Source organism: Ptychodera flava, chromosome 22, assembly GCF_041260155.1.
Source record: "Ptychodera flava strain L36383 chromosome 22, AS_Pfla_20210202, whole genome shotgun sequence".
NCBI lineage: Eukaryota > Metazoa > Hemichordata > Enteropneusta > Ptychoderidae > Ptychodera > Ptychodera flava.
Window position 1 is genome coordinate 10,588,280 of NC_091949.1, and position 12,564 is coordinate 10,600,843.

A 12,564-nucleotide genomic window follows, 5' to 3' on the forward strand; every position below is an offset into this window, starting at 1 on the left:
TAAAATGACTGGGTGCGATGCAAATTTTTGGATTACAGAAACAGATGCATGTATTCTGTATCGATATCCTTCCTTCAAAAGTTGATGCATGTGATTGTAAGGCCTTGCTCAACGGTGCCACTCCTCCAAGGAGTTCTGATTCTGCTGTAAAACACAAACAGTTTTGCTTCATAGCATGTTTTGTCATCATTCTTAGCCCCGTGTATTGTAGAAAATTTTTTGTGCGACATAAATCTATTTATGGTGGCACTGTCAATACAGCTTGTGATTTCACCATGATGTGTGTCTACTGATATGTTCACCATGATGTATGTCTATGGTCACCATGATGTTCACCATGATGTATGTCTATGGTCACCATGATGTTCACCATGATGTATGTCTATGGTCACCATGATGTTCACCATGATGTATGTCTATGTTCACCATGATGTTCACCATGATGTATGTCTATGGTCACCATGATGTTCACCATGATGTATGTCTATGTTCACCATGATGTATGTCTATGGTCACCATGATGTTCACCATGATGTATGTCTATGTTCACCATGATGTATGTCTATGGTCACCATGATGTATGTCTATGGTCACCATGATGTATGTCTATGTTAAGGATTTGGTGAAAGACTTCAAGAGCGAACTGAGCGGTAAATTGGAGAAGATAGTCCTGGCATTGATGCTGTCTGCACCACAATTCGACGCTGCGGAATTGAGAAGAGCAATGAAGGTAACCAATCTCTCCTGTTTGACCTTTCTTTCTTTACCTGCCTGTCCATAGTTCCTCATCATCCAATGCTCAGTCTTCTAAATAAGTGTATTCATTGATGCAAAGTGTATTCATGGGTAGCCTTGAATATGCAAATAAGTCAATAAGTAGTCATTATGAATAAAGAAATATTCATTGGCTGAGAATCATGCATCGTATCGTTCTTACTCCCTCTCTTCAACAATAGAGTTGGGTCACGCTATGATTGTGAAAGGGTTAAATGTCAGACCCAGAAAAAACATGCAGTAATTCCTTGATTTGAAAATCTTGACAGCAATATGGAAATGTTAAAGTGAGTTTTGTATTTTGCATGAAATGTGTTGAATCATCAGTTCAATTGGCACAGCTCTTTTATTATGGAAATCTGATTTCAATTTTGACAGATTTGTCGATTTTATTCAGTAACACAATGCATTTATTGGTCAGCTTCAACTCCCCTGACTGAATTCATGATTACATGGGTTTTCGATTGACAGACTTCTCTGAATTCACACTTACTTGGGTTTTTGATTGACAGGGTGTCGGGACTGATGAAGCTGCTTTGATTGAAATCATGTGCACCAGAACCAACGCTGAAATACAGGCCATGAAATTAGCCTACAAGAAAGGTAGAGTTAAACAAATCCATCACTATAGAAATCTTAGGTACTGATTTTATTTTCAGAGTGAGTAAAAATTGTATGCATGCAGATCTGTTTCTTTTGGTAGTTTTGTCAGGAGATTGGTTGTTTACAAAGTATTTGTCAGTGGATTCAACGTTTACAAGAACATCGATCCCTCAGCATTGTTACACTATGTGCAAGACTGTGATGTATAAATTTCAAATCATGATCATAGGTTGAAGTTTCAAGTCTGTTCATATTATAAGGCTTGTCAAGTGTAAAACTATCATGTCATATTGTTCCTTTCGCAATTTTTCTCTGCTTAATTCATCATTTTTACATGTATTTTATTTCCAGTCTGGGTTTTCATTATTTTAGTTCTAATGTTTTTAATTTCAACTGTGCTGTATTTAAATTTATTCCAAGCATGAAAATCCATTTATGGATGCATTGATGTAATGAAATATATGAAATAGGTTCCATACTGTAAAGTGTGTCTATCATTTCCCCAGATCACGGCAAAGATCTCGAAGATGCCCTGAGATCGGAGACATCTGGACATTTCAGAAAGTTGATGGTTTCTATGTCAGTGGGAGGCAGAGATGAGAAAGTAGGGGTTGATGTTGCTAAAGCTCAGGCTGATGCCAAGGTGAGTCGGTCATTAACTTTCAGTTATTATGTTTATGTTTATGACAGAGCCTTTGGACTGACAGTGATGACTAGCGCCCTCAGTGTCAATATTAAATGTCAAATTATTCCTCCACATTGAATGTATTTTCAGATTTAATGTCAACTGGATTTAACGTATTTAGAGATATATCATGTGTGTTTTCCAATGGTCAGCTACAACCATACCCCAGGTCTTGCCCTTAGTTCTAACATTGTTATATATAAAGATCAAGTTTATTACAATATTAGCACTGGTAGAGGCGGCTTCATCTATCCTTCCCCATGATCTCAAGTTTGGTGCATTCCCAAGCTTGCTCTTTAACATCTGTTGTAGGTGTATTGACTCTTCTAGTTTGCCTAACTTCCTTGGATAATAATTAAGAACTCTAATAGTTGTTTTCCACTGAATTTTATCAAGGACCCATCCCCTGGTGATCTCCTCATTTCTTTCCATACTTCTTGAATGAGGATGATTGCAAAGAAACTATACCTTTGTATTAAACTTACATAAGGTATGATTCATGTTGGAAATGTACTGGTTGTAGTTCCTTGCTGTCCACTGAGGGTATAGCATTCCCAGTTGTTTTCCAGAGGGGACAAAGTTCCCTGCTGTTTTCCAAAGGGGAAAAGGAACTTACGAACTTCGGAAACAAATTATTTTGCACTTGCTGTGAAAACAAGTGACATCTCCCAACACTTTCTAGGCAGTGATTTCAATTATTTCACTTCTGTGTTGTTTCCAAGGCATTGTACGATGCCGGTGAGAAGCAATGGGGGACAGATGAATCAAGATTCAACGCCATCCTAGCATCAAGAAGTTTTGAACAGTTGCGTGCGACATTTGATGAGTATGCCAAGATATCCAAACGAGACATTGAAAAATCAATTAAGAGTGAGTTTTCTGGAGACATTGAGAAGGGTCTGCTTACCATTGGTAAGTCATTGGTGTGATTTCAAACTTAGTTCATCAAGTTTTGTGAAGTTTGTGGTGATTTGTTTAATTAAAATGAAACAAAGTTTTCATAGAATTCCTTCATTTTACTGGATAAAATGCTTCAAGGAAATTTGCACACAAGATACAAGTTTAGCTGAAGTAACAGTCCTCACACGTTATGATTTCAGTCTTTGCTCCTATGTTAAATAATTCTTTTTGTGTTCAAATAGGAGTACAATTAAGCTTACATCAGACATGTTGCCAAGTGTACTAGTTACCAATCTAACATCATATCCTTGTAAAAGAATTCATGGGCTGGCTCGAGGAAGTGTTCATGTATTGTACTGAAATATAGTGTTCAAATGAATCAAAAACAAAACAGATTACGAAAATATCAATCAAGCAAAACTGTGTACAGCAAAAGTGTACGCTTGAACTCACATATATGAAGGTTGAACTTTCCAAGATTGTCAGATGATAGTGATAGCTAGTACTAACATCCACAGATGTCGCAGGCAGACCATACTTGAATCTTTTTCAACTGCCACGGTTTTATCTCAGTCACATTGTCAAATCACTTACATGATTAAAATTTTTGTTTCTTGCAGTGAGATGTGTGCGCAACAAAGCTGCTTACTTTGCAGAGCAACTGTACAAATCCATGAAGGTAATGTAAATAACAATTTATTTAATTTGAATAATCTTTTATAATATTCTGAAATTGGAGATGATGTAATTGCTAAAGTATGCCCTCAGGAAATGTATCTCAAATGATTTCAAAATTGTATAATTGCCTTTCTGTGAACATTGAATGAAAACCATCTCACTAGTTTAAATCGTATCCTGCCAAGTTCATATGTCGCCATCAGGTCAAGTTGATTAAAACTGGTGAAGCATAGCATGTCCCGTATCGTCCATTTTGACATAGACCCTCGAGAAATACATGTTTTTCTCGAGGGTCTATGATTTGAACAAGAAATTAAACATTTGAAGGCCCCTGAAAATAGAGACACTGTAAACATGACTTTAAGAGACTGAAGCTGCTATAACAGACCAAGCCAAGCGGGTTAAAAGATGTATGATTTTGGCTCAAAACCACTTTTCACTGACTTGGGAAGTGATACTGTCAGGCAGAAAAAGGGTTAACCCTTTTATTACTGTAGTTTGGTTCAAATCAATTGTTCAGTTCAAATCCATCATTATCTATGGCGATTATGCGTCTTTTTACAGGAAATTCGGGATGAACAGGTTAACAGAATGTAGGAACTGAATGTCTGTTGCATAATTTGCATAAAATCATAGTGTGTGTAAGTCTACGTAGATTTGTTGGGTACAGTTTATTACCAAAGGTAGGGTTTTGTAACTGTAGGATGCGTGTAGACTGTAGACAATCTTCATTGAAGTATTATCTTTACTGACCCAGCTATTTCAACAGTCATTTGCATTTGTTTCATGGTCAATTCTTTGCTCCTTACAGGGACTTGGCACAGATGACGACACTTTGATACGTGTGGTTGTGTCGCGATGTGAAAAGGACATGGTGCAAATCAAACATGAATTCCAAAGAATGTATTCACAGCCTCTGTCACAGTTCATTGCTGTAAGTACCCGTACCTCAATCAAATATTTCTTTAACATACTAGCTTGTCAGAGCAGACTGCGAAGAACTATACATTGGAATTTCAGCCAATCTATGTAGTTGCCATCTTCATTGTCATACCACACAGAAAAAGTGTGTTTGTTTGATATTTGTAATATTCATTTTAATTGTTATGAATTGTCATTTTTGACGGAATAAAAAATAGCACAAACAAGAATGCGTGCTACAATGTTGAGCAGGGATCCCAAATTTATATTTGCAATTCAAATTACTATTTATTTCAAAGCTCAGGGAATCTATTCAATAGAACTATTACAATTTCTAAATGTGCCTTGTGACAGTAATTTTTATTGGTCAGTTTCATGAAATTATGCATAACAGAGACGAGAAAACCCAATATTTGACAACAGACAAATTTTCTTTGAAATTATGTGCCAACCATTTTACAAATTTTTACCCTTTTGAAAGTTTGCAAGTTAACGAATTTTAACAATGACAGGAGGAAAGAGGAAAACCAATACGGGAAATACTGACTTTGTTTTAGAGTGATGATGGTCAGTAAAACAAAGCTAAGAGTTATTGAACACACATGTGTGTTAGGAAACACACAACAACATTCGAAGACCAACAATGGTTCATTCTTTCATGCTTAAAGTGGCACTCCCACTTGGTAACATTTTTAACACATATTTTTTAATGCCAACGGTCAATATTTGACATGGCGACTACGGGCGGATCACGAGATATCAATAAAAATATATCCTCAAAAAAGTTAAAGTTTGAATTCCGGTGGCCCACCTGAATTCAGCTTCCGAACATAGAACGTTTGGCAATGGGGCCATTGTCAAGTAAGCTATGGAGTACGAGTCTATGCTGATGCTGCTGTATGCCACAGCAGTACCATTCGCGTCAGTGATCGGTCATGTCCCGCTGGAGCAAGCCGAGTCTTACTGACTCAGCAAAAAAAAACGAAAAACATAGTTTGCTGATTCCACGAGAATTCACGTAGGTGACTAGCACAGATAGGTGTTGTTGATAGATAGCATGCGTAGTGGCCGCGGCGTGGTATGCGCGCATACACACGCTGCGGCCGCTATGTATCGAACCACGCGTAGCTGTGTGGCAGACGACAAAATGTAGTCATTAGAGGCAACTAATATTTTACACGGAAAAACTGATATCTATGTGGTATTGTTTAATATCTAATACAACTGATTGAGAAAAATGAAAACGACAAAAACTAAGGAGAAGTTTCAAAAAAGAAATACCAGAGGTAAAGGCATTGATAATGATGTATATAAAGTCATCGCAGTAGGAGGTAAATTTATTGCGTCATTCGAACGTTTTTGGACTCCTTAGAATATCGTCAATCAGCACAACAACACACTTTCAGGGGATTTCAGGTCATAACCAGAAACAATCGTAAAACTTCGGGATGTGAAAAATACGCTCGGGAAATGACATGTTTTTATTGATATCTCACGATCCGCGCGGAGTCGCCACATCAAATATCGACCGTTGGCATTAAAAAAATGCGTTTTAAAAATGTTACCAAGTGGGAGTGCCTCTTTAATATCTTACAAACACTTTATTAAACCCCATACTTTGATCCCAGAGTTTCATAACAGTTCCTTGTTGCATTTGCTATATATTTTGACAATATGGTTGTTGGTTAATCTATTTGTTTCCATCCAAACTTTTATCAATATAACCAATTTGCATTTATGTAAAGTTGACTAACAACTTTTGCTTTCAAGTCAGAAACCTACAGACTGAACAGTGTCACTAAATATCTACTGAGACCATGTATCAAAATGACTGTTTTATTTCCAATGACTTGACATTCAAAGCTTGTACTTTTGTTTTTCTTTATGCAGGATGATACATCTGGTGACTACAAGAAAATTCTTCTGGCTATCGTCGGAAATTAATCACCAAGTGTACATTGAATTAAAGTGATGTAACAGTCATAATTCTTAGATTTTGAAAATCTATTTCAGAGTAATAAATTTCGGGAAACTTTAATCTAGATGGCAATATAGCTATTTACACGTTAATTATGCACGATGAAAAAACTTGATGTAATAACAAGAGGATAGGTCAAGTATTATCCATTTCATCTGTTTTAGATAGTCTTTGTCGGAAATGAACTTTCTATGAATGAATTTCCAGCACTTTCAACTGATTAGTTGCTGCTAAATGCAACCACTAGAGGGCGCTAAATACAACCACCAGAGGACCGCTTGGCATAAGCATTGAGACCATTTTTTCTACGAAACATGAAATCTAACAAAGATTATCTGAACATATTAACTTTTCTCTCCCAGATATATATGTAGGAGATAGTAAATACATCTTTGTGCACCTATCAATCTCATTTTCTATGACAATATTGCCTTTATACACCTGTGCCTACAACATACAACAGAGAAATATGTACTTCATCACTTGGACACACTTCTCTCTGCTGTCTACTCAAAACTATCATGAAATTGTGTCAGCTTTTCTTAAAACATTCCTGTATGCTTGATCTTCTTACACTAACCATTTGAAACATGAGTTTTTGCTGGCTGACAACTCTCACAAAGTTTGACACTACATACACAAGTGCCTGGAGGAAATGGTGAAAAAATCATGGCGTGATTTGAACTTTTCTCACCACAAGAGGAAATTTAGTTTTAATTATCTTTTCAGTTTGTAAAGAGGCTTGAAAATTGTTATTTTAGCTGCAGATTCTCATATTTTTCAGCAAGAATTTAGAATGTTTGAAAGCTTTCAAAGAAGATCCTGTTAACATAAATTGACTTGAATAAGATTGATTTCAGTAGAATCATGAAGTCTATTTATACCGAAGACATTGCTTTCAACTCGTTTTTTTTAGATAAATCTCCCTGTTCATTCTCATGCATTTAGAAATAAAGCACAGATGGAACTGCTAAACCACTTGTGTATCGTACCATACTGTTAATCTTCACAACATCCACACAGGAGGACTATCTCTGGGTACATTGGCTTGATTGGACACACAGTAGATGATGCAATAATCTGCTTGTATTTGTCAGACTCCGATAATGAAAGGACATTCCTACTTAAGGGCAGCATGTGCCTCAAAAGTGAATGACACAAACCTTTGCTTATGCATTCCTCAAGGAAATTTTCAACCATATTCTTTCAAAATCATTGGTTAAAAAATCTTGGGTCACCATGCAAATTTTGGAACTAGAGAAACAAATTACCTTAAATTTCCTGGTATTTGAAATTCAAATGGCTGCCATCTTTGTGTTAACTCTATGGAAAAAAATTATATTTTCAATTTTCACAAAAGTAAGATGAAGAAAAGTTTAAGTACCGGTACTCAAAAAGCTTCAAAATGAGCCCCCACAAGTGGTAGATCAATGGAAATTTGTAAAAAACTGGGTCTGAATACCATGAAAGGATAATTACAAGAACAGAGACAGAAGAAATTGATGATGAGTATATTGAATGATTAACTGATGAAAACGATTGGGGAAACTCAGAAATGTTTCATGTAGTGAGAGGTTATGAAGACTTCATACAAAATTAAATGATACATTGGATGGATGGATGTATGTAAATGCGATTGCTGTCAAATTCACTCAATGTAAACCTTCCCTGGTACACAGTTACTGTTCTCACATCTATCCGAGTCTACATCTCAAGGAATGATTCCATGCTTAATTGCCCAGGTCTAAATTGTAACAAAATTACTATCATAGGTTGTAAAGGAGATTTTCATATTTTTTAGGACAATTTAAGGAAGCAGAAAGAAAGGGCCTGTCTTTATTTTTCGAAGTCAAACACTGTGATGCATGCAAGGTAGTGAGAGTGAGGAGAATGATTGACAGAAAATTCAAATCCTTGCTTTCGTTCACTTTCATTGTTTGCAGTTACAAGGTTTATGAGAGTGTGATCTTGTCACTCAGCATGAACGTATCTCAGCTGTCAAGTTCATAGACGTTGATCTAACATATCAAACACAGTAAAGAATGCAGAGAAATGTCTCAACCAAAATTTTATTTACCCTGTCATCTGACAAGGGCACGAAGGAGAACTTTTTTGACCTAGGAGTCACAAACGACTATAATGATATACATCCCATATTGGTTGCAACACCACAACAACTGTACAGTAAAAATATACACGCTAATAATATTTGAGGTGATACTGAACAAGTCAGAACATTTATAAGATTGTGTGATGTAGCGCCCCCTACGACAATATCTTCAACTACATGTCATCTCTCCCAGCCATCTCCTAAAAGCGGCTGATTACTAAATGGTCCAAACTTTTAGGTTTCAGTAGTGAGTCTTGATTTGCAAAGCATAGCTTACTCTTGAACAAAATGCGACAAAATAGCATGTTCAAATAAATATGTACAGATACTTGCTCAGTAAAAAAGGTATTCCTCGTGATGACACATGGCCAGAATTAGAATAATCATGACATTTATATATAATTTCCTGGTAATCCTCCCGTGAGATTCTGAATACATTTCTCACCATTTCATAAAACATTGGTACAGTGATTGGTTCGCTGTTCATGGGCAGTATGCGAAACTCATGCAAAATCTCTACTTGCCAATAGGCCAGTAACTCACCCTTTGAGTGCTGTAATTTTTCCCACAAAAATTACAGTGCAACATTTTACCAATTTTCTGTAAATTTTTGATAATTTTGGACAAAATGGACATCACATTTCATAGGCTACAGATGTTTATCAAATATATGACAAAAATCTGAAAAAATACACTCGGATATATATTGTAAAGGCGAAAAAAATGGCACTCCAATGGTTAAAAAATCACTGGCCCACAAGAAAATCAAATGATCCTCAGGTCAAATCCTGTGTTGTACCAAATGCAATGCAGATTTTTAACGGCTGCTCAGCACTAGGGCCAAGAAGATTTGAATACAAAAAGACACCACAGCACTTCAATATCGTAGAATCAAACTGTTAAGACAAATGAAGATGACTGCAACAGTGACACTATTTGACTGCAACGAGATCTTGAACCTGACACATACATAACTTTTTTTGAAAAGGTAGATATATTCCAACACGATGGCATATAAAACACATCTACATAATTGTATATATATGTCAAGCGAACGAACAAAATCACAAAGCAACTTGTCTCAAAAATTTATTCATTTAACTGGAAAGAAGAGAATGAACGAAAAATACAAAAAAATCGTATCATTATATAAATGCGTTCAGCACACATACACCCTTCTTCAAGTCTTACATGCTAAGGCTTGAGAACATTAAGGAAAATAGAATTTCAGTTGCATAACTAGACTTGGTTCAAGTCGGTGAATTTCAAAAAAAATAAAATCATTTATGATAGTTTCTCTTGTGTCTCTCCTATTTCGTACAAACCTATCCGGAATTTGGCAGCTCACGCCAGGTTTTCCCAGCGATTGAATGCGTCACGTTTGAGTCTGCGCAGTAGTGAGTTAGTTTCTGCCGGATTCACCAACATAGGATTGGAGGATAACTTTGATCCCATCAAGAGAAGTTGAATTTCTAATATTCAAAACACTATTTTACAAAGGAAGGCACATGCATAATATACAAGTGAGCAAATTGAATTGCGCCAACACTCTCCCGTGAATGAGTGACGCAAGGTCCTTCGCCTAGCGCCCACACTGTAAAGTTAAGTGTTCAAGGATAGAACACCAATTAAACGCCTTTTTGTAACCCTTTTTGAACGCGTCCAGACGTTCAGAAATTTAACACTAGGTGTTCAACCAACGTTCAATTTTTGAACACACGTGTGCAGATTTTGAACGCTATGTGTTCATCAGACATTATATTGAACACCATGGTGTTCCATATCTGAACACACGTTGCACAGGAAATGTGTTCAAAAAATTGAACGCTTTTACGCGTTCAAAGGGCTGTAACACTTTTTGAACGCATGGACGCCGTTCAACGATAAGCGTGTTAAAGGCTAGAACACATGATGCGCGCTTGTTGAACACCTTTAATTTTGGGCGTTCACGGGGTGTTCAAGCCTTGAAATAACATTACAGACCATTGATATCCAGTAAAATTATTTTATTCTAAAAATACACGAAACATTTCTAAAGTAAAATACAATAATTTACTGTATGTATGTAAAGTTTGTCAGAGGAAAAAACCAAAAGTGTTAACACCTTCCTATCAAAAACATAAGCAATAAAAATCACCATATTGTGGATTACATTTATGTTCATACTTGTTTAAAATGTACAAAAATCATCTGAAAAAGCTAAAAATTTGGCATACTTATTGTGTTGAAAAGACGTACATGTATGAAATGCATAATCCATTTTTGTAAGATAGTTTCTTAAAGACATTTCCTCTTGTATAGACAATTGTAAATTTTGAAGGAAAAAAGTTAGTCAAGGCTTCTCTGGTTCACATGGTATATAGTTGTCAACACTAAATTAAACACAACATGTCAAGTTGTCAAAGTGTCACAGTAAGGCACAACATGCAGAAAGTGGGAAAGTGGGTCCTTGGCAGGATAACACCTATTTCTTTGTCCAACAAAGTCCTTCATAAACGAAAAGGTATGTTTGTTTGTAATATCTTTAAATAAACCCTGACATAAATTGGTGACATTTCAAAAATATACTTCTCAGAAATTTAAAACATATTGAATTTCGTAAAGACCTTTCAAATTCTGGTATACCCTGTTTTGAAGAAAAATCTTTGGTTGCCACACATCCACCTATTTAGCTGACAGCAAAGCTAAAAACCAGTTGCTAAATACAAGAGACGTGTTGTGCTACAATACAAAATAATCTACGGTTTGGTAGCAGGCTATGATCAACTAAATGTTATAAGGGCATAAGCTTTCAAAGACGTGAAGTCTCCTTCATCAGATGCAAGGGGGGATGAAAAATTGAAGCAGAAAGTGACAGAAAATTCAGAGTGAAAATTTCAGAAAAATCAGTAATTCAGAGTGAACATTTTACTCTGAATGGTCTGTCGTTTCTCATGTCTGTGTTCAGCTTTAATTTAAATAAGAGAGACTACACGTCTGCGAAAGCTTATTCTCCGGCGACATTTGGTGATAGCAATAACATGCTACCAAAGCTTAGATTAATTCAGAACAAAAAATCAGAAATTTATCAAAATTCAGTTACTGACCCTTGGAAGTTTAAATCTACCATTAGAGATGAACTGAGGTTCTCAAGCTTGTTTCCAGACAGCTACCTGTACACTCATCTTCTTCGTTATCTGTACCACCAGCTTCTATAACAACTCTTCGATTTTCAGTTAAATCAAACTTTTTACATCCTGAAAAAAATGCAACAATAGGTAATATGGCGATATGAAACTTTAAATGGGGCTGATTAGGGTTTAGGAAAAGGGGAGACTTTCATATAAGCTTACAGTGCCTCTCTTCAATACTGTTACAAAATATTTGCTGCTTCTTGTCATCAACTGATTAAAATAAAAAAGCCAGACTCTCATATGCTGAAACAATACATTGTATTACATGCGATTGTGTCTACTAAAAGACATGTGTTTTAATAGCTGTGATTACGCAGCGGTACTATGCAAGGCGTATCGATCGCGCTCAGGTCAAGGGTTATCGCTACATGTGTTGCGATGACCCTCGACCCGAGTGAGATCGATCGATAAGCTATGGCCAAAAGTATCACTGCGTAGTCACAGCTAGTTGTTGGTATAACAGCCACTGAAAGAAAAAAGGTTTCTTCACGTAGTTAAGCTATTTCAAGGTACAATACAATTAATTTCAAAGGACGATAATATAGATGCTTCAAAATCTAATACCTTTTACTATTTTGGAGAGGAAACTTACCCTTTCTGGTCTTGCTTCCGCACGATCACGACTTCAGGGTGCACTTTCAAGAAAAATGTCGCAACCCGTTTTGATGCATCATGGGATAGGAAAAGACACCAAACTTGAACACCAAGTGTTAAGAAGTAGAACGCCTTTTGCACGCCGATG

General features: G+C 36.3%; 1 protein-coding gene across 3 annotated transcripts in view; it reads left to right on the forward strand.

The window, feature by feature from the left end:
- LOC139122652 (annexin-B12-like) overlaps positions 1-7,514 on the forward strand; it is a 365,245-nt gene extending 357,731 nt beyond the window's left edge. For all 3 annotated transcript variants that reach the window (XM_070688243.1, XM_070688244.1, XM_070688245.1), the window contains 7 exons: positions 617-730; positions 1,287-1,377; positions 1,884-2,020; positions 2,785-2,974; positions 3,583-3,641; positions 4,452-4,574; positions 6,452-7,514. In XM_070688243.1, the coding sequence (XP_070544344.1) occupies positions 617-730; positions 1,287-1,377; positions 1,884-2,020; positions 2,785-2,974; positions 3,583-3,641; positions 4,452-4,574; positions 6,452-6,505 (768 nt within the window). In that variant the 3' untranslated portion in view covers positions 6,506-7,514. The remainder of the gene's footprint in view (positions 1-616; positions 731-1,286; positions 1,378-1,883; positions 2,021-2,784; positions 2,975-3,582; positions 3,642-4,451; positions 4,575-6,451) is intronic.
- Positions 7,515-12,564: the final 5,050 nt, after the last annotated feature.